This window comes from Erpetoichthys calabaricus, chromosome 13 (assembly GCF_900747795.2).
Source record: "Erpetoichthys calabaricus chromosome 13, fErpCal1.3, whole genome shotgun sequence".
NCBI classification, from domain to species: Eukaryota; Metazoa; Chordata; class Cladistia; order Polypteriformes; family Polypteridae; genus Erpetoichthys; species Erpetoichthys calabaricus.
The window spans coordinates 10,096,818-10,120,804 of NC_041406.2; the positions used below are offsets into that span (position 1 = coordinate 10,096,818).

Here is a 23,987-nt window from a genome sequence, read left to right on the forward strand (position 1 = left end):
ACTATCCTGTAGATGTAAATAGACTGCGGAGTCCTGGCCTGACGAGGAAGCTCTTCTGTGTTGTGACATGCGCTTAGCCAGTGGCTGCTTGGTTTCCCCGATGTACAATTCACGGCACTCCTCCTGGCACTTAACTGCATAAACTATGTTACTCTGTTTGTGCCATGGGACCCGATCCTTGGGATGGACCAATCTTTGGCGTAGCGTGTTTTGGGGTTTGAAAGCCACTGAGACCTGGTGTTTCGAGAAAATGCGCCTCAGCTGTTCTGATACTCCTGACACATACGGGATCACTAAGGGTTTTCGCTTAGGCAGTGGATGTCCTTCCTCTCTCATGAATCGCTTGGAGCGTTCTTTAGGTGTCCTCCCTGCTTTGACAAAGGACCAGCTGGGATATCCACATTTACTCAGGGCCTTTTTGACGTGGTGTTCTTCTGCTTCCCTGGCCTCTGAGTCTGTGGGAATGGTGTTAGCTCTGTGTTGTAGAATCCTAATGACACCTAGTTTGTGCTCTAGTGGATGGTGAGAGTCAAACCTTAGATACTGGTCCGTATGTGTGGGTTTACGGTACACATCCACTTTCAAATGTCCCCCGTTGACGATGGAAATTTCACAGTCTAAGAAGGCTAGCTTGTTATTTTTCATATCCTCTCTGGTGAACTTGATGTGTTTGTCCACCCCGTTGATGTGGTCTGTGAACTGTGGTACCTCCTGAGATCTGATTTTCACCCAGGTGTCATCCACATATCTGAACCAATGGCTCGGTGGTGTTCCAGGATAGGATGATAGAGCACTCTTTTCCACTTCTTCCATATATAGATTGGCTACTATAGGTGAAACAGGGGAACCCATGGCACACCCGTGCTTCTGCCTGTAGTACTGGCTTTTATATATGAAATATGTTGATTGAAGGCACAGTTCCAAAAGCAGGCACACTTGGTCTGCGTTGAGAGAGGTTCTTTTACTGAGCGTGGGGTCATTCTGTAATCTCTTACGTACTACCTCCACTGCTTCAGTCACTGGGACACAAGTGAATAGAGATGTAACATCAAATGAGAACAAGGTTTCTTCTGCCTCCATAATGACCTCTCTCACTTTCTCCATGAAATCCAATGTGTTCTGAATGTGGTGTTTTGAGCTGTCTACCACCGGGTTAAGAACAACGGCCAGGAACTTGGAGATGTTATACGTGACTGAATTGATCATGCAGACAATGGGTCTTAAAGGAGCACCCTGTTTGTGTATTTTTGGTAGACCATACAGACTTGGTGTAGATTCCCCTGGGTATAATCTGTGGTATGTGATCCGGTCAATAGCATTGTCCTGAACTAACTGCTTAAGACAATCTATCACCTTTTTCTTGTAACCACTACCTGGATCTCGCTTTAAGGGCTCATAAGTATTTTTGTCACTGAGCAGAGATAAAATTTTCTCATGGTAGTCTGTCTGGTTTAGCACAACTGTGCATCTCCCCTTGTCCGCTAGAAGGATGATGATGATGTTGTTGTCCTTGCTGAGTGCCGTGAAGGCCTTCCTCTCCTCAATGCTGATATTGGATGCAGGGGGTTTTGCATTGCTGAGACATGCCGAAACTTTTATCCGCAGTTGTTCTGCTTCCAAATCAGCAATCTTGTTGTTTCTGATAGCAGATTCTGTGGCTGTAATCAGTTCCACTAGCGGGATTTGTTTCGGTGTGACCACAAAATTTAACCCTTTAGAAAGGACGTTTTTCTCTGCTTGGGTGAGTTGTTTACCATTCCTCAACCCTCTATGAATGGTTTACACGTCTACTAATCAGTGGACAATTTGTATATCACTGATCAACTGGCCCTTTGTCAATGGTGCTAGTCTCTGTGATTAAGCAAAGGTACTGTTTATAAGGTTGGGGAAACCTGCAGTCAATTGAGACTGAGGAAGAGACTTGGATAGGTCTCGAAATATTTCTCCCACTTAAAAACTTTGTCCAGATGAACAGAATCAAATTTCTAGGATTTCCTTACCTGGATTATTGAGCATGCATCGAGACAGCGTGATTTATGCAAATTCCGTCAGACGAAAGACACCAGATGTCCCGCCTTCTGGAGGGCGCCACTGTCAATCACAGGCTGTATGGGCTATCCCAGGGTTGGCAATGTTAGTCCTGGAGGGCCGTAGTGGCTGCAGGTTTTCATTCCAACCCAACTGCTTAATTAGAAACCAATCCTTGCCCGTCTCAGACCTTATATAATGTTATGGCTTGTTAGTCTGCAATGTTAGGTTCTTCTATCATAGATTTTTTCCTCTCCAAGGATGCCATCAAAATGATTTTAAGCCTAAAATGGATCAGTTTCAGTCTGTCGCATTTTTCTATGAAGTGTTTTATTAAATCAAATAGTGCAGGAAGAACACACACAGATGTAAATCGAAACAAGCGAGATAGAGAACTGCTGGCTCCTTTGTCATTTACATCTTATTGCTAATAAGGAGCCATTAAACAGAGAATGCAGCTGTTTAAGATGGAAATAAGCAATTAGGGGAGGGGGGGGGGGGGGGGTTTAACAAGCGAGACCGAGATAGAGAACTGCTGGCTCCTTTGTCATTTACATCTTATTGCTAATAAGGAGCCATTAAACAGAGAATGCAGCTGTTTAAGATGGAAATAAGCAATTAGGGGAGGGGGGGGGGGGGGGGGGTTTAACAAGCGAGACCACTAAAATGAACTATCAGAATGTCACTTAAGCAGTAAAAGCGTCATCAGCAATAAGTGACTTCTCATTAAGAAACTGGGTTGGAACAAAAACTTGCAGCCACTTTGGCCCACCAGGACCACTAATGCCCACCCCTGGGCTATCCTGATACCCGCAACTAGCAAACCAGACAGACAGCAGAAAATACATAACATTTTTTTTTTTTATGTGTCAGCGCTATAATAAAATATAAAGATTATGTTTTTAAACAAAGGAAAGCACCATAGAACACAAAAGGCAAAAAGAGTTGCCCGTAACAAAGGCAATCTGATAACAAAGTCCCAATACTGTAATCCAAAAAAAGCAAAGCAGAAGGTCAAAGAAATAATCACAAAACACAAAGCACAGCAAAAACACAAGTCAACTCACCACTCCCAAGTTTAATATTTGAAATGAGCTACAAGGGACTGTGGGAAATGTCCCACCTTTAGAGGGCTGTGGGCGGTCCCTGGCAGTGATGGGAAGGTGGCCCCGCCTCCTGAGGAACCTCCCACATGACACAGGCAGTGTTGCCAACTTGGTGACTTTGTCGCTATATCAGGCAGTGACATTCATGTCTCTGGTTGCTCTTCCTATGAAGTCAGTAGATGGATTGGGAGAGCATGGGGGGTCATGAGGTCACTGGAAAGACCCCTTTGGCGACTTTATTTAAAAAAATAAAGAGTCTAGCGACATTTTCAGTTGACATAAGCAACTTTTCTTTCCTCAGGTCGCTGAAAACAGTTCATGTAACAACTGATTGTTATGCAGTTTGACAGAGCGCATTCGACCCTTAAATCTTGTTTGAATGGGCGGTGCCTGGAAAATTTAGAGAACCAATTGGTGAAACAAAAAGTCAATCATTTTAATTTTCAAATTGACCATCCAATGGGTGACAAGGAAAGACAGACCTTGACACATTCATTTCCAAATTGCCTTATCTCACAATCCACACCGCATTGGAAATAATGATCTTGTTTGAAGTTTACGGTCCCATATTTGCTCCGGACTGTGACACTTAAGATCAGCCGTCATTGCAGGCAGGTAGAAAAACAACACAGAAGTGTACAGGCCCACACAATTCATCATTTAAACGGTAAACACCTGCACTCGCTTGGTAAATGAATGATCTCTAGTACTTGTATTGGAAAAAAGAGCTTAATGTCAGTTAATATGGATACGCCAATGAGGTAATGACATCATTGCATGATGGCTTGACATAGCACAACAGCTATGATGGATGGGGCGGAGTCTAAAGAGTTAATAAGGATATGCAGATGAGGTAATGACATAGCACGACTGTTATGACAGATGGGCCGGAGTCTAAGGAGTTAATAAGGATATGCAAATGAGGTAATGACGTCATTACATGACGGCTTGACATAGCACGATGGTTATGATGGATGGGTTGGAGTCTAAAGAATTAATAAGGATATGCAAATGAGGTAATGACATAGCACAACTGCTATGATGGATGGGGTGGAGTCTAAAGAGTTAATAAGGATATGCAAATGAGGTAATGACATAGCAGAACTGCTATGATGAATGGGGTGGAGTCTAAGGAGTTAATAAGGATATGAGGATGAGGTAATGGCATCATTGCATGACAGCTTGACATAGCATGATGGCTATGAAGGATGGGGTGGAGTCTAAGGAGTTAATAAGGATATGCAAATGAGGTAATGACAGTACAACTACTATGATGGATGGGGTGGATTCTAAGGAGTTAATAAGGATATGCAGATGAGGTAATGGCATCATTGCATGACAGCTTGACATAGCATGACGGTTATGATGGATGGGGTGGAGTCTAAGGAGTTAATAAGGATATACAGATGAGGTAATGACATCATTACATGACAGCTTGACATAGCATGATGGCTATGAAGGATGGGGTGGAGTCTAAAGAGTTAATATAGATATGCAAATGAGGTAATGACATCATCCAGCCCCTTTTTGAGCCTGTGTTTATGACTTTCCATTGAAAAGAGCTGGCAACAGCGGACACAGGCATGGAGAACAAAGCCAATAATTAACAAAAGTAACGTTAACATAAAGAAATGACTCAAAAACGAACAAAAATAATGAACTGAACCTCAGCCAGAGGAGGAGACCTGGCTGAAATATCTCTGAGCCAAAGCTAAGGGTCTGAATATTTGAGTGCATTCCCTCCCACTGCATGAGCTTTATTTTTGGGGAGTGATGAGTTCCTGGACTATGTAAAGCCCTGGCGCACTTTTGTGTGTTATGCTCCCACCACACAACAGGAACTGTAACCTTTATGCAAAATTTGTGACATGCAAAGAAGAACGACGTACGGCGCAGTCAAGAGCTCACGAGGGACCCCCTTGAATTTATTGGTTCGATGCGGTTGTGACTTCACGGTGGAAAAATTATTGCTTTGATGTGGTGGGAAGACTAATGCAGTGTGATGAGGAAATCACAGGGGGACCCTCTGACTTTACTGCTCTGAAGCAAACGCGATTTCACAGGGGAAATTATTGCTTCAATAAGGCGCACACTGCGGCATTTCAGGGAGTCGACTATGAGGAGAGACACGGTGTAAAGTGAGGTGACGAGGACCCCCTCATTACTGCTTTGACGTGCTCTGGACCTCATGGGGAACCCCACCACGTATAGTTTTGATGTGGTGCATGATGGGAGACGGCTATGAAGAGTTCACATCGCACCCCCCGCAATTTATTGCTTCAAAGCGATTGCTGTGTGAAGTGTTGGTGCTCCATCTTCACTGGCAAATCTCTAAAGTTCAAACTGCTAACAGATTTGTAAGATGGCACCAGTGCTTATTGTCAACCAATCAGCTTACTTCATTCCCCAAGCCCCACCCATGACAGTTTCTGGTTGAATGAAATGTACAAACCCTGGAGTAGGGGGCTACAAAATGTACCAGGAATTACCCACCAGGAACTACAAATGGCCTGAGTCCCTACAAACATTCTTGAGTTTCTAAACAGACTCTGGTCCCTGTGGTGGGAATGTCCCGGACTCTTGTGTCAGTGTGACAGAGCTGGCCTGACAGTTCTTGAGAGGATCTGCAGAGAAGAACAGCAGAAAATCCCCAAATCCTGGTGTGGGCAGCTTGTCGCCTCAGACCCAAGAAGACTCCAGACTGGCCTGGCTGCTAAGGGGGGCTTCAACGAAGTTCTGAGGAAAGGGTCTGAAAACGTGTGTCATTGTGGGATTTCAATCTGTTATTTTTTTTAATAAATGTACAAACATTTCTGAAGTTCTCTTTTTGCTTTGTCATTCTGGGCTCCTGAGTGTCGCCTGATGAGGGGGCAAAAAAAATGAATGAAAACGATTTTATCACAAGGCTGCGATGTGACAAAATGTGAAAACGGTGAAGGGTCTGAGGACTTTGGAAAGGCGTTACACACCACGCCATACCACTCGTGAGGTCCACATACTGGTGACTTGTAAGCCACTTTATGTGAAAACATCCCAATAAATCCATGCGTGTGCCGGGCTGTCACACTTCTGTCATCACAGACCAGCACCTGATTCCATGGGGTCAACTAAAGATTCTATGACCTGAGTGGCTTGCATTGCTTCAGACACATTGATTTCTGCACAGCAGACAGGGCCATCTTAACCTATGGGCCCAATGGGCACTGGCCGGGGGTCCCAGGAGCATAGGTGCCCACGATCTTTCTGATGATTATGTGTGTTTTTGTTTTGCTATCAAAACAGGGGCTTCAGCGCACTAGTTTGCCTGGTGGGCCTATGATGCTGCTAAGACCACCCTGGACAACTCATATTATTTTGGATGTAGCTAGTCCACTAAGCCATCATCTCTTATTTTATAACTCATACAAGCCCCCAATCTGACCGTCACTGCTCTTCTGTTGGGGAAAAAACGATTGCCACTCTTACCACAAATTTGCCGATGACCTCAGGCAGATAGACGCCATCGAACGAGCACTGCTGCTTCCCGTGACAAGACGTGAAGTCGAACAAGGAGAAGACCGTCTCTCGGCATAGCCCCGGGTCTCCGGTCCCCACAAACGTGATGCGGCTGTTGGGGTTGTAGTCCTCCGTCCTGTAGATGGCGGTGCACTGACTTCCGAATATCGACTTGGCACTCAGCGTCGTCACATAATTTTGAGGAAAGCAGGGGTTTTCTGTAAAGGCACTGCTGGATGTTTTCTGAGGACAACATTCAAACATATATATAAAAAGCATGTTAAACATACATGTAAACAAATATATACAGCTCATTTTTTCAATGGCCTAAACAGCTCCATTTGAAAAATAAATCACTGGAATCAATCTCTGCAGCTTTATATTCTGTAGCGCCATTCACAGGTACAGAAAAATAATCCGACAAGTTAGCAAGTCAAAGGATGAAGGAATTCAATGCACGCACGGATCAATCAATCGATCTTTATTTTATTTAGTGCCCTTCTCAGATGCGAGTGTCATAACGTGCTATTCAAATAAGTAAAAAGATGAAATGCTAAAGGAATATGCGAATGAAAGAATCGATCTTTGTTTTATATAGCGCCTTTCACGGAGAGCATCCTAATGAGGTGTGCTTAAAATAAACAAGCAGGTAAATCAATTTAGAAATTATCCATCCATTATCCAACCCGCTATATCCTAACTACAGGGTCACGGGGGTCTGCTGGAGCCAATCCCGGCCAACACAAAGCGCAAGGCAGGAAACGAACCCCGGGCTGGGTGCCAGCCCACCGCAGTACACACACACACACACACCAGGGACACTTTAGAATCGCCAATGCACCTAACCTGCATGTCTTTGGACTGTGGGAGGAAACCGGAGCACCCACAAGGAGAACATGCAAACTCCACGCAGGGAGGACCCGGGAAGCGAACCCGTGTCTTCTAACTGCGAGGCAGCAGCGCTACCCACTGCGCCGGCCATTTAGAAATTATTTTTTGGAATAACACTATTCTGTTCATTTTGAATTAATTACAATTAAAAAATAGATTTAAATTAAAATTATGTTAATGTCAGTAGTAAAGGAGCGTCACTTTTATCCATCATGAATTTTTGACAGGTGTTTGTCCCGCCCCCCTGTCATTTCCGGTACCCACCGTATGCCACCTGGGTTAATTTGGGTGTTTCCCCGCGCTCTGATCTCTGCCTGTTGTCGGGTGCGCTGTTTCACCGGCATCGGGGCTTTTGTCAGTCGTGCGTATGGAAAATGGTCGGCTGCTCTTAGCCTTGATCCTAAAAAACTGAGTCTGTTCATCTTTGTGATCCGAACCGGTCCTTCGGGGCCCCGGTAATGTGTCAAAAGGTAAGTCAGCGATTTTGGGCGGAGCAGGCATCCAGCTCCTGTCTGCGCACAGCGCCGGGTGCGTGTACACAGAGTACAGCGTGCTTGAGTGAGCCTGCGCTTATCTGCTTACAGCGCCGGGGTGTGTACAGAGAGCTTGAGTGACAGACCCCTGCAAGAGGATGGAAAAGAAAACTTTAGAGAGACTCTATTACACACCCAAGGAGCCTGGCAGTGCATCCCAAACACGTCCAGAGCATACCGTTACCTTGACAGCCATGTAAAACCATGCCCTTTATAAAGCAAGGCATAAAGTAGATACCAAAGTGATTTAAAACAAGTTTTATTGAATGAATCAAAAAGATACCAAAAAAGTGCTTTAAACAATTTTTATTGAAGCAAAATTCCAAACATAGCAAAACAACATGTTGTCTTCACTTTCCGGGTTACACACTGTTATAGATTAATTGCTTAAAAGTCTGAATAAAATCAGGTTAAAAAGTTGTAAAATAGTCACACAAGCTTGTTTGAATACAGATTAGCAATTCAATTTAAAAAGAAGCGAAAATACAAGAATTGTATACACTGTTGAAAACACAAATCAAATTGCAAACCATGTCCCAACCCATCAGTGAGCCGGTAATACATCTAAATAAAATGTTTAAGCCCCCAGACAGACAGATATACTTTATTAATCCCCAGCAAGAACGCTCGACTGGCCCCAGCGACACAGGGACACTGGTAAGTGGTCGGTTAAAACCATGCAAAGCGGCGGTCTCAGCCAGCCAGCAATCGCTCGGTCAGAAGAATGGTTAGCTGTAAACAAGTGTTAGTGTCTCCATTCTGACCTTAACAGCGGTGGTCGATGCCAACCTGCTAAGTATCAGTCATAACGGAGTGGACACCTTCGCTCATCACAACATACTCAATTCTTGTTATTGAGGAGGCATGAGGCTTTCGATGCAAAAACCGTTCTTTAAATATGTTTTTGGGCGAAGCTTTTTACAACGCTCGGCCAATCAAAGCATTTAAAGATAAGATTTTTTTAAGATAACCCGCCAGCATATTTTTAACCAATCAACAAACACAAGCCTCAAGTTAAGCTAGCCAATGGCATTACACCAGGCTGGTTCGGGCATGCGCTGGCTGCATCGACCTCTTCCCATGTTCATGCCTGCCAACCAGGATACAGACCTGTTGGCGTGAGTGTGAAATGTCTATGGATTGAAGGCAACATGGCGTTGCTGTCAAAAAAGCATGAACGACTCTGTCTATGGAAAATGTATCAGCATATGGATTAAACAGCAACAGACAAAAATATTGTAACACATACAATGCTGGTTCGGGGTATTCGGGCGGCCGTTTTTCTAAACCAGGAGATCAGGGGTCGTATCCGAGCCGAAGAGCAAAAGTAAGACATGTCCTTTTAAATTCTGTATATTATTATGATTGTGCATTACAGTTTTTATTCTATTAAAACCCATAAATGAAATGGTAAAATATAATTATCTGGTTGAAATAAAAATCCGGTAACGCATTAATATTTATATATAAGTCATGAATGTGTGTACAGGTTTAAGTAGCCTTTTTATCCCTGGTATGATGAATTTGTGCCTTAAAATAAGAAAAAAAAGAACCGGCGCAATTTGTTACGTATGTTGCCGCTGACACTGCACGCATCCAAGCCGAAGAGCAAAAGTGAGACATGTACTTTTAAATTCTGTATATTATTATGATTGTGCATTACAGTTTTTATTCTATTAAAACCCATAAATGAAATGGTAAAATGGAATTCTAGGTTTCTTTACAAAATTAACATCTGTTGCTGATCGTTGAGATAAGACGCGTGTACTTGACCCCGGGGCCTTGTTGAAACATTCTAGAGGCACCCATAGAATAAAATTTGATAAAAAAAATCATTGGTATATACGTTTTACCGGCTGTCTATAAGTGATAACGTTGGAACATTCTAGAGGTACCCTGATACATGACATAAAATGATAAAATTCCATGGAATATTTTTTTTTACGTTTTCACCGTGTGTTTATAAACGGTAATGTTTGATTAATGTTAGATGGTTATCGGCCTAATATATATAGCTGACATAAGCCGAATTACACATTAAAATATTTTAATGCATTCTGCATTCCTGGAGCATTATGGCTCGCTTCTTAGATTCGGTTGAATTTGATGCTCAGCTTTCCGATCGACATAGAATTAGTACCGAATCGTCCGGTAAGATTTGTATAATATCTATCTATCTATCTATCTATCTATCTATCTATCTATCTATCTATCTATCTATCTGTATATATATATATATATATATATATATATATATATAATATATATATATATATATATATATATATATATATATAATTAGTGAAAAAAACATCGGTTTACACCTTAAAGGTTATAAGGATATTTGTATGTACAATGTTAATTTTAAAAATACATCCACCACCTTATTATTATTATTATTTTATTTTAACAATATTTCAGCACGTGAGAAATTGCTTGAATCTCGATTAACAACGAGAAAAAGCACCACAGAACCACCTTATTAGGAACTGTGACGGCACCTCGGCAACCTACAGGTATGAAAATAAGAAAAAATTAATTTTGTTGTTAATATCAAAATTGGGGTGTGTATGTATTTTGGCGTTCACATCACAGACAATAAGGACACCTGTGAACTTCAGGGGTCGGCCTGTATGTGTTTGTGCTTTATTTATTTATTTTTTTCTTTTAATTTTTGGTCGTAATCTTCTTTATTTATTTATTTATGACGTTATGATCTGCTTCTTATATCCTGTAAGTGCCTTGTGCATGGAATAGGCTCTATATAAATAGAATGTATTATTATTTTATTATTATTATAGCGCTCAATGTACCCCTACCGTTAGGCAAGAGCAACACATGGATAGGGGTCCCGGCTTGCATAACTCAGTGTGCAAGCCATTGATAAGAACTTTGCTGACCAACGCCCTGACGTGGCCTGCTAATCTTGCTTAGCCCTGTGTGCACCCGACTGATAAGAACTTTGCCGCCCAAAGGCCTCAGAATATGAGCAAAACTGTATAGAAAAAAGATTGGGTGTGTGTCGCTGTTTCTCGGGCCCTTTTGGGTCGGCGAGCTTAATGAATTGCTGTACGTATCCATATTTATATTACATAGCTATTAAGATTGTGGTTGATTTAATTTTTTTTCAGATTTTGGGCAATCCGTTGGTAGCATTTCCAAAGGAAAGAAAACAGAGAAAGCAACAACCAAGTCTGGAAAAACCATTCATTCAGATGATAAAGTTGATAACCATGTGCATCATTTAATCGAGAAATGACTGATGTGTGCTATTAGAATTATTAATTCATTTAGCAACAGACGTAAAGGTATACAGTTTTTATCAGCCTTTATCGAGGAGATATTATGTCCTGAGAGTAATATTTTAAAGAAATATCTTCAGACCTGTATCTCAGGCATTTTTGATTCTGACCAGATACCAGTACTGTAGTTGAACTTCAGACAGCTTACCAAAGGCTGCATAGACTGGAAAGCGTGATCTTAAAAGATTGCACAAGTCTGGGTACCGGTTCTGGTACAAATTCTATATGACTAAGGCAAGCTAAAATGAAAGCTAGTAACACATTTTTAAATATGATCAGAAAGATCAAAAGTAAATACAAACGGCTGTCTGCTTATCAGAAAAGGCGATTGAAATGTACCGGGGGTCCTAGGGCTAATAGAACAAGAGACCAAACAGATTCTTCGGCTCTTAATGCACATGTTGAAATTGTAAGGGAATCTGAAAGACGGATGAAAAGGTTTAGAGCTACAGAGCATAACTATGAATTCCGTTTTATCGATTTGGATAGGATTAAGTCGTATACACAGGCCATAAACATTGTTCATCAAAGTATTCAGGGTCTTTTAGATGCATTATCCCCGAATATTGCACCATGTGATTTTGTTCAATTGCGACTTATTTCCCCGAGTTTGCAAAACAATCTTTATTCCCAAAAAAAGAATCTAGACAGCTTTGACACCACAGGCTTTTTAAATTACGTGTCTCAGATGCTGCAAAGTAATACAGAAATTATTACAGATTCTTCTCTCCGATTTGTAGTAACCATTGTGAAAAACATGCGTGGTGGTGCAAGACTTAGAATTAACACATTACTCTTCAGTAAAATTATTAATACTAAACGACGTCTATTAGTAGATTTCTCATATCGGGGTAATTTATGTTTTGCAGGCGTTGTCATCCGTTTACTCAGTCGGAAAGCCAAACCGGATAGCTGCATTCTGCAAAAAGCTAGACAAATGCATAAACAATTGGGGTTTTCGGGTGACAAGAAAATATCTTTTTCAGATGTAGAAAAATTTGAGCGTCTATTAGATGTTTCTATAAAGGTACTATACATGCATGAGAGTACGTGGAAATACTTCACAACGGGTCCTACGCCTCCAAACTCTAAAGTGATTTTCCTACTCTTACACAATGAGCATTATTATGGGATTTTAAACGTGAAGAAATTTATCGGGGCTAATTATTTTTGCGAAATTTGCCATGCTGCTTATTCTCACAAAGTTCGCCATGTTTGTGCCAATCCTTGCAGGGCCTGCCATGATGCTTCCTGCATTGAAGTAACAGGCTGTTTAATTAGATGCCGGATATGCAAAATCATCTGTCAATCAAACGATTGCCATGAGAGACACCAAAACAAACAAGCATGCCAGTGGAAAGAATACTGTACTGTACTTACTGTCAGTGTTATACAGAGCTTACCCACAGTTGCAAACCGAGGCTATGTCCTCATTGTAAAGAAACAATCACAAGCTGCGACAATCACTTATGTTATATGCAACCGTTATTAAAGAGTCCGATGTCAAAAAAATATATATTTTATGATTTTGAATGTCGGCAAGACACGGGTATACACGAACCGAATTACATATACGCTTTACACATGGATGGTAACACAAGCTGGGAATTTGCCGGAAACGATTGTGTTCAAAGATTTATATCAACATTTATAGATAGTAAGTTTAAGAATTACACTTTTATTGCACACAATGCAAAATCCTATGACAGTTATTTTGTAATTAGTCAATTAATAAAAGAAAAAATGAAAATGGATTTGTTAACGATCGGTGGAAAAATCATGTCGATAACAGTGAAAGGTTTAAACATCAGATTCATAGACTCTGAACTTTTTAGCATCAAAATTGTCTAAATTACCGCAGGCTTTGGGTTTTAAAGGGGCTAAAAGATACTTTCCTCATTTTTTTAACACGATTGAGAAACAAAATTATGTCGGGCCTAGACCGGCTGTAGAATTTTATGGTGTGGAAAGTATGATGCCAGACGAAAAGAAAGAATTTCTTTTATAGTATTCTAATCACAAGAATGACGCATTTGATTTTCAAAAGGAATTAAAAATGTACTGTCGCTTAGATGTAGAGATTCTAAGGTCGGCTTGTATTTTGTTCAGACAAGAGGTTATGGAGATCACCAAAACGACAAAGGTGTATTTAGACGAGCAGTTTCAGATCAAATAGGCCTACAAAATATTATCGATTGATCCTTCTCAATGTGTTACTTTAGCGAGTGTTTGTATGGCAATGTTTAGACTTCAATTTTTGCGTGAGCAAACCATAGCTTTGCCGTTACAAGACAGTTATCACAGAATACAGAAGCGCTATTCTACACCGGCCATTCAATGGATCATGTATTTAGAGGCCGAAGATAAACTAGATATTCGGCACGCGCTAAAACCCGGAGGTGAAATGCGTATTGGAAAATATTATCTAGACGGCTATGCCGAAAATAACGGCATAAAGATAGCATTTGAATTTAACGGTTGTTTTTTCCACGGGTGTAATATCCGTTATAATGAAAAATCATGGAATAGTGTTACAAACACGTCATTCGGTTCGCTTTATTCAAGAACTATGGGAAAAGTTCACTACTTAAAAATGCAGGGTTTTCAGGTGCATCAAATCTGGGAACATAATTGGCGACAAATGGTTCGTGAAAACATCCGTGTGCAGAATTTCTTGAAAACCGCTCGACTCCCAGAGGCTTTGAACCCTAGGGAATCTCTCTTTGGCGGACGAACAAAAGCAGCACGTTTATATTACAAGGTTTGCGCTGGTGAAAAAATCCATTACAATGATTTTACGAGTTTATATCCATATGTGAATAAAACCAAATGATATCCAATCGGTCATCCAAAAATTATTTATAAGGACTTTGGACCGTTAGAAACGTATTTCGGATTACTTTCGCTAGTGAAACTGGCACTCACTTAGGCTCACTGAAACTCCACACATGCAGTGCTAGCTACACTTACAGCAAGTAAAAAAATCAAAAAACCACTGATAAGAACTTTGCTGCCCAAAGGCCTCAGAAAAAATGGGCAAAACTGCATAGAAAAAAAGGTTGGGCGTGTGTCGCTATTTCTGAGGTTTTTGGGCAGCAAAGTTCTTATCAGTGGTTTGCACACAGGGTTAAGCAAGGGGGGCCCCGTGTCCGTGTGTTGCTCTTGGCTAACGCTAGGGTGCATTGAGTACTATAATAATAATAATAATAAATTTTATTTATATAGAGCCTTTCCCCATGCTCAAGGCACTTACAGATTATAAGAAGTACGTTATATACAGTATATAGCATTGTACAAACCAGATAAATAAATAAAGAAGATTACGACCATGAATTCAGAGGAAAAATAAATAAATAAAAAGCCTAACAGACAACATATGTGATGGTCTCGCACAAACACACACAGGTTACATGTGCATCTTGACATTGAGGTGAACTGAGAGAAGCGTAATAAAGTCAAGTAGAGCTAAAAGCCTTCCTGAACACATGAGTTTTGAGTTGTTTTTAAAAGAATTCATGGAGTCAGCTGATCTAATTAATTTGTGGTAGGTCATTCCAGAGTGTGGGCGCTATACAACTGAAGCTATACATGGACAACTGGCCCTGCAGATCACACCAGTGCTATTGCCTGTTATGTGAACGCCAAAACACATACAGACCCGATTTTGGTATTAAAAACAAACGTTTTTTCTTTTTATTTTCATACCTGTAGCCTGCCGAGGTGTCGTCACACTTCCTAATAAGGTGGTTAAATAAAACTCTACACTATCTCTTAAAATAAAAAATGCACTGTTCTTAAATAAAAACAATTTAAAATTTTGATTAAAATATATTCAAAAAGTGTTAAGGTTTCTTTTGTATCCTTTTTGTTCAACCCCATAATTTTTCTCACAAGTAATTATGCTTGTATACATTAAGAATTAGTCTTATTCTATAGGAAGTATGGAGTCTGCATTGTTTGGTAGTGTAATTGCACCTTATTACTCAAGCAGCAAACATTAACATTGCTGCAGTCCAGTGTCTGGATTTGTAATGCAGTACATGTAAAAGCACATTGTGTGGTTTTTCAGTGTATATATTGTGTTAGGGTTCTGACAGTTTGGGGTGTGCAAATTTTGTTTGAGCATGGGCACGTAGAGTTATTCAATAACTATCTGTGCCTTTCATTAATGCAGTAGTTCTCTGGATCAGTCATGACTCCTGTGTAGAAATATGTGATTGACAACTCAGTGCTGTACACCAATATATAATTCAGAGCTAGCCACTTGATTTAGAGGTTTTTTGATTTTTTACTTGCTGTAAGTGTAGCTAGCACTGCATGTGTGGAGTTTCAGTGAGCCTAAATGAGTGCCAGTTTCACTAGCAAAAGAAGTAGGGCTAAAGATAAATAACCTCTGTTTTATTGTCATTCAGTTGGAGGAAATTTTGCACCATCCAAAGTTTAATATTATCTTTACACTCCATCAGTTTTTGTACTACTGAACTGTGAAGTTTTTTAAACCAGATTGAAATACTGTACATCATATAGATTGTTTTCCTCCAAATATGACAGTAATTGCACATTAACCACCTTTTCCATAATTTTGAACAGGAAGGGGAGCTCAGTGATAGGCCTGTAATTTGAAAACACTGTGGGATCCAGAGTAGGCATCTCCAATAGTGACTGAACAATTGCATGCTTGAAGTTGTCCGGCATTTCCCCACAGTTTTAAACAGTGATTAATTATGTGCGAAAGCAAGTGTACTGACGTCTCCAAAATAATCTTTAAACAGATGTGCAGGTTAAATATCAAGAGGATCAGCGGAAGTTTGAAATGGTTGACTATATCAGTTAGCTGGGAGATGGAAACTGATTGAAACAACATAAACTGTCTCTGCACTGGCCCAAAGGAAAGAAGTTTAGGAATAACTCGCAGTTCTCAGGCGAGCTCACAGAGAAGCTGCTGACAGGTGGGGTAAAGCAAGTGTTCATGGTGTTAAAAAGCACTCTAGGTCTTGAGGCATCATTTGCAATAGGTCCGATAGATACTGTAATTTGATTTTGCTGCTCTCATCACCTCTTGGTAGAGCTTCAAGGGAGATTTCAGAATTTCATAGGAGTTTATCCTTCTTTCACCAGTAATTAAATAATACTGAGCTTCTGAATAGTACAGTTTTTATTTAACTGGCAACTATAAAATTCTTAATGTACAATTTTATTTAGTACTGGTGTAACCAAAGATGTTTTAAGTAAATATGATTTTTGTTAACATTTTCACTAAAATTAATTTAGTGCACTTTTAAAAATGAATATATATTTAAGCCTTAGTCAATGTTTATATAAATAAATGGGTGCTTCAGTAATCATATCAGAAATTCTTAGCAGAAAAGCATTTTGCGAATAGTCTGTGATAGACACTTGATAATCCATGTTCTCAAGCAGCATGTTCCTGACCCCTTTTATAGTTTAATGTCTTGTTTTTTTAACCTATCTTTGCATTTTTTTAAGGTAATTTGCAAATTTCATTTTGAATCATTAATTTAAATGATTATCCTGTACACTAAATTTTGAGAAATGTTCTTATTGAAACATTAGTTTGAGCTCATCTGGACCTTACTTTTGTCAGAGTTTTTTAAATTTTTTTCATCAGAGAAAAGTTCAATGATCGAAACAGTATGTTAATGGAAGACTTATAAACCAGTAGTTTTGTTAAATTTAATTTTGTGACATTTATGGAAAAGATTTGCTCTATTATAAAACATTTTCATGTCCTATTTGCATGTGTCTTGGCTTATATGTTTAACTGTTAAGCATTTCTCTGCATAATTTGGGGTAACAATGACAAAAACAAAAAACAAAAGAAAAGAAAAGAAAAAGCCATACGGTAACTGTGTCACATGGGCTCGAAAAGATAATTTAGTGTTGTTTGTTTTAATAGTACTGAATGATGTGTGTCATTCCTTTCTTACAGAAGGTGGTCCATAAAATGACAGCCTTTTGCCAGTTTATGTTGTTCCCTTATTCAATTTAACCAGAAAGGATGGAGTTAACAGTTGTGTGAATATGACATGTTCATCAGCATGGTCTTCCATACCGGTGAGGGAAAAGTAGATTGTATTGGTAACTGTCTCCTTTCCTCCATCTGCTACCCAATGTGGTCACAAAGACTTCTGCAAAGTCTATTCTCTGTGTACTCTTGTGTGAGTGAATATACAGTATATACACTGCACATTTTTGGCTAGTGGGTGGCATTGGACCAGGTACTATTTGAATATGAAACTCTACTTGGAAGAAAGAGACCACTTCTACATGCAAGAGAGTTTGGTGTTCTGGGAGGAAGATTACCCGTTTCTCCAGGGACACATTAGAGAACATGAGGTTAGCATAAGCAGGATTTGGCTCTGTTGTCCTGATACTAGAATGGTAGTAACCAGGGGCCTGCCAAGAGTTCCATAAAACAGGTAAAGACTGAGATGCCATGGAGGGCTGAAGGGTGAGAACTCAATTCCTTTCAGTCTAACCAGTATTATTCAGGAATTCAGCTTGTAATAAATAAGGGGGACAGCTGTCCTAAAAGGAAGGTAGTCTTGAAGTGGCATAAAAGGCCTGGTCCTTTAAGGGCAACTTTGGTATACCAGAAATCGCTAGCGGACAGTCTGACTTGCCACTGAATCCCAGAAGTAATCCCAATAAGAGATTTGATGGCTTCTCTTTGCCAGTGCTAAAATTACTTTAAAGTAGGGAGTTCATTTTGTTGATTGTTAATACGCCATAATAACCAGAGTTGGCCTTTGGCTTAGTGATATCGGCTCCTACCTGAAGCGTCTCCTTGTGGTGAGGGAATGCAAACACAGTTTCAGTCTGTGAAATACTGTAGGTAGTGTATAAACTCCTGTCCATTTTAAGAGTGAAATGTTGAAACGGAAATATACAGAAATACAGTTGCGCTTGAAAGTTTGTGAACCCTTTAGAATTTTCTATATTTCTGCATAATTATGACCTAAAACATCATTAGATTTTCACTCAAGTTATAAAAGTAGATAAAGAGAAACAAGTTAAATAAATTAGACAAAAATATTATACTTGGTCATTTATTTATTGAGGAATATTCAAGCAATTTCTCACGTGATGAAATATTGTTAAAATAAATAATAATAATAATAAGGTGGTGGCTGTATTTTTAAAATTAACATTGTACATACAAATATCCTTATAACCCTTTAAGGTGTAAAGCATTTAAGGTGTTTTTTTTCAGTAATTATACATTATATATATATATATATATATATTATATACATATGTTAATGTGTAATTCGGCTCAAGTCAGCTATATATATTAGGCCGATAACCATCTAACATTAATCAAACATTATCGTTTATAAACACACGGTGAAAACGTAAATAAAAATATTCCATATGGAATTTTATCATTTTATACCATGTATCAGGGTACCACTGGAATGTTCCAACGTTATCACCTATAGACAGCCGGTGAAAGGCATATTCCAATGAATTTTTATGAAATTTTATTCTATGGCTGCCTCTAGAATGTTCCAACAAGGCCCCGGGATCAAGTACACGCGTCTTATCTCAACAAACAGCAACAGATGTTAATTTTGTAAAGACACCTAGAATTCCATTTTACCATTTCATTTATGACATATCATAATAATATACACAGTTTTAAAAGTACATGTCTTACTTTTTGCTCTTCGGCACGGATGCGACCCCTGATCTCCTGGCTTAGAAAATGACAGCTCTATGCGTGCAGCGTCACCGGCAACATACGTACTAAATGCGCCGGTTCTTTTTTCCTTATACTTATTTTAAGGCACAAGTTCATCATACCAGGGATAAAAAGACTAGTGAAACGTACACACCATCATAACCTATATATACATAAATATTAACGCTTTATCGGATTTTTTATTTATTTTACAAGACCATTTTTTATTTTTTTTATTTACCATTATTTATTTTACAAGACCATTTAAATGGCGCGTATTAAAAATGACAACAAGAGCATTTCATTTTTACCTTTTAGTTTATCGGTCTATAATAGAATATCACAACGTAATGCACAATCATAATAATATGCACACTTTAAAAGTAGGGTAAATGTCTTACTTTTGCACTCTGCTCGGATGCGCAGTGAAATCTCCTGGCTTAGAAAAACGACCGCCCGAATACCCGAACCATCAATGTATGTATTACAATATTTTTGTCTGTTGCTGTTTAATTCATATGCTAATACATTTTCCAAGGACAGAGTCGTTCGTACATTTTTGACAGCGGCGCCATGTTGCCTTCAATCCATAGGCTTTTCACATCCCCGCCAACAGATCTGTATCCTGATTGGCTGTTATGAACATAGGAAGCGCTCGATGCAGCCAGCGCATGCCCGAACCAGCCTGGTGTAATGTCATTGGCAAGCTTAACATGAGGCTTGTGTTTGTTGATTGGTTAAAAATATGCTGGCGGGTTATCTTAAAAAAATCTTATCTTTAAATGCTTTGATTGGCCCTAGTGTTGTAAAAGGCTTCGCCCAAAACGGGGTTTATTTTTTGTAACTCTTCTGCATAAAACGTCCCTTGAATTTCATCACCTGCGTAATCTTTTAGTTTATAGACAGGTTTGATCCGTTTAAAACAGTCCACGATAATAAATATTTCATCTGTAAACGACTGCTCATAGCCTTTTTCGAATACACCTTTTAATTTTGAAACTCGGACATGATCCCCTATTTTCATAGTGCACGGAGTAGATGTTCTTTGCCCGGCCCTACCATAGACTGTTTTCCAAACACTCAGAGCATTTTCCGGAGTCACATCTACAGGTCTTGTTTTAATCGTGGTGTGAAAACTGTGGTTATAACTCTTTAGAAAGTCTGACAGGACATCTATATACCGAAAAGTAATGGCATATTTAAAATATTTCCACATTTTGGACTTTAAAGTTCTATTGAACCGTTCTACAATGCTGGCCTTTACATCGCTGTTTGTGACAAAATGTACAATATTGTTCTGTTTTAGTAGTTTTTGTACCAAAGTGTTATGAAATTCTTTGCCTTGATCTGTCTGTAGCTTCTTAGGAGCACGACCCTGTCTAAAGATCAAACTAAAACCCCGAGAAACTTTTTTCCCTGTCTTGGCTTTTAACGGTACAGCCCAAGCATATTTTGACAGTACATCGATACACGTAAGGATAAATTTATATCCATCATTGAATTTTGAGTAATAAGACATCTCTACCAAATCGGCTTGCCACTGGCCATCGACAGTTGAAACAATGGTTCTGTTTCTCTTGAACCTCAGCCGTGCTGGTTTGTGCACGTTGTAAGTGTATTCCCCAGTCATCCATTCAAACACATTTTTTCGCTTAACATTTTTTCGACGACTTGATACGTTTCTCAAGAAGCTGTTAATACCAGCAAAACTGCCAGGCTCCTTGGGTGTGTAATAGAGTCTCTCTAAAGTTTTCTTTTCCATCCTCTTGCAGGGGTCTGTCACTCAAGCTCTCTGTACACACCCCGGCGCTGTAAGCAGATAAGAGCAGGCTCACTCAAGCACGCTGTACTCTGTGTACACGCACCCGGCGCTGTGCGCAGACAGGAGCTGGATGCCTGCTCCGCCCAAAATCGCTGACTTTTGACACATTACCGGGGCCCCGAAGGACCGGTTCGGATCACAAAGATGAACAGACTCAGTTTTTTAGGATCAAGGCTAAGAGCAGCCGACCATTTTCCATACGCACGACTGACAAAAGCCCCGACAACAGGCAGAGATCAGAGCGCGGGGAAACACCCAAATTAACCCAGGTGGCATACGGTGGGTACCGGAAATGACAGGGGGGTGGGACAAACACCTGTCAAAAATGTATGATGGATAAAAGTGACGCTCCTTTACTACTAATGTCTAATTGTTCTGTTAAAAGTGATATTTTTCGGAATAACATAATTGCGATACAATTCAACAGATACTGCAAAATAGCGTAATAATTATAATGGCGCTGTTTTGCAAAAGGGTTGCCTTATTTCGCATAATGAAGCAATACTTTAGTGAAACAATTCAGTAATATACTGTGAAATAATAATATTTTCGCAAAATAACACAATTATTGCAAAATAAAGCAATACTTTTGCAAAATAGTGCAATTGTTATGCGAAATAATTTGTGCAATGTAACACAATTCTTTTCAGAAATAACATCACGTTTTGCGAAATAAAACAAAAATTATTGGAAAATAAAACAATACCTTTGTTAAAGAGCACAGTTCGTTTGTAGAATGAAGCAATTCTTTTGTGAAATAACGCAATTATTTTTCGAAAAAAAAACTATACTTTTGTGAATTAATGCAATAATTATTGTGTTATTTTGCAAAAGTGTTTTTTACAATAATTATTGCAAAATAAGGCAATACGTATTGTGAAATAATGCAACAATTAATGTGAGATAATGCAATACTTGTGCAAAACAACACAATTATTTTTTGAAATAATGCAATATATATATATATATATATATATATATATATATATATATATATATATATATATATATATATATATATACAGTATACATAACATTATATATATATATATATTTTCTTGACTTAAGGAAATACGCTTACGTAGACAATCATACGGTGTTTTTGCAAAAAAAGTATTGAAAATAATGCATTATTTGTGCAAAATAATATCATTCTTTAAAAAAACAATACTTTTTTAAAATAATGTAATAATTATTGAGAAATAACAATACTTTTGCAAATAACATTTATTACAATATAATGCAATTCTTTTTTAAAATAACGCAAAATACTCGTATTTGCAAAACAACGCAATAATTCTAACAATATCATAATGCAGTATTAAAATTAGGCAATACTTTTGCGAAATAAAGCAAAATAACAATTTTTTAGCAAAATAAGGCAATTCCTTCGCAAAACGAAGTAATACTTCTGTGAAATAATGCAACAATGAATGTGAGAAAATGCAATACTTGTGCAAAACAACACAAGTGTTTTTTGAAATAATGCAATACCTTTGCGAAATAATGCAATGTATATATATATATATATATATTTATTTTTTTTTATTTTATTTAAAGCAATAAGCTAACGTAGAGATGAATGAATGAAAAAAATCACACGGTGCTTTTGCCAAACAACTACATAATAATAATAATAATAATAATAAAATTAATTAATTAATCACTATTTTTTTTCAAATGTCAGTGTCATAAGGTGATTTTCAAGGGAATAAAGAGATTACATAATAAATGAATAAATGAATTATTTTACATAGTGCCCTTCGCATTAGTAGCATTCCTCTTTGTCCTTTGAAAATGAATAAGCAAATAAATAAATATATAAGCAAACTAAAAGATACACAAATTAAATGACTGAACCGATGGCTCAATTAATATTCATCATCTTTAGCACTCTTCACAGACAGCAGAATAACTCTTTCCACATTCAAGTTCAATCCGTCAAACTGTATTAGTCACATCCCCTTTCACAGAGCTTTAAAAGAATTATGTTTACAAATAAATCATCAAATGAAAATGTACTCCTTCAACCTTTTATTACATATAGCGCCATTCACAGTCCGCAGCATAACGTGTTTCTTCCAATCCGATGATGGACTCCCGTTCTGATTTCCCAATTCAAGCCCACCCGCACGGACGAGCCCCGAGGCACCTACCTGCACGAGGGTCGCCAGCAGACGCCTCTCCGCCTCGTCCCGGCCGTAGCACGAGAAGCTGTGCGTGTACACGTGGTACTCGTAGCCGTACAGCATGACGCTCAGGGTGCTGTCGCCTCGGTCCTCCCACTCTGGAGTGAAGGCGATCTGGGTTGACGCTCCGCCGAGATCGAGGGCCCCCGAAGTCTCAGCACCGTGGGGTCGCACCCAGGCGTTCCAAAGGTTTTTCTAAACAACATCAAAGTAAAATGCTCATTAAAGTTGACCAGAAGACGTCATTATCTACACTAACCTGAGTGACCCCGAGTGTCTGCAACGCAGGAATTATCCGTGGGAGCCCTTGATGGTCACACGGCAGGGGCCAGTTCTGTGAGGAAAGATCAATTTTACTGAAAAACTGCAAATTACAGTATTAGTAAATCTGAAGGGCTCTTTGATACTGACGCTATAGTAGACATATTACTTTTAAATTAAAGAGCACGTTTCATTGTTTTAAAAGGGAGTTGTGGTATGAATCTTCTCAATTCTCATTCAAATGTTATAAACAGACACAAAAGTAACACACAGCAGGGCCAACCAGAATTGAATCTCTGCCTGCGCCCTGTCTGTATAAGGCGCTATATGTATGGATAATGCTTTGCTTTTTTTTAAGACTTTTCGGATTAAGACTTTCGATAACTGAGTGGCACAGTGGTTAGTGTTGCTGCCTCACTGGTTACAAATCTGCACTGCATGCGTGCTGTCATCAGTATCTTTCATTTCGCAGGTAAATGTTATAAGCACATGTGCGAGTCTCACCTGTCTGATTTACAATTCTCGTTCCATTCACTTATTATGCTTTGAGCTTTGAAGTGAATCACTGGAAAATAAAAACGCTTTCACTCATGATCCTCTTGTTCATCAAGTACAAAACCATAACAACTTTTTTATTATAACTTTCCTAATCAAA

At 39.0% G+C, this 23,987-nt stretch overlaps 2 protein-coding genes across 2 annotated transcripts in view; both read right to left on the reverse strand.

Moving 5' to 3' along the window:
- Positions 1–15,019, reverse strand: part of rpl14 (ribosomal protein L14) — a 67,792-nt gene extending 52,773 nt beyond the window's left edge. Inside the window, exon 1 of the mRNA XM_051935691.1 lies at positions 15,014–15,019. The gene's annotated coding sequence lies outside the window, so the exon portion shown is untranslated. The remainder of the gene's footprint in view (positions 1–15,013) is intronic.
- The window catches only part of entpd3 (ectonucleoside triphosphate diphosphohydrolase 3), a 79,073-nt gene that overhangs the window by 26,266 nt on the left and 28,820 nt on the right, over positions 1–23,987 (reverse strand). Inside the window, exons 6-7 of the mRNA XM_028817945.2 lie at positions 23,039–23,266; positions 6,600–6,872 (exon numbers count right to left, since the gene is read on the reverse strand). Of these exons, the coding sequence (XP_028673778.1) occupies positions 6,600–6,872; positions 23,039–23,266 (501 nt within the window). The remainder of the gene's footprint in view (positions 1–6,599; positions 6,873–23,038; positions 23,267–23,987) is intronic.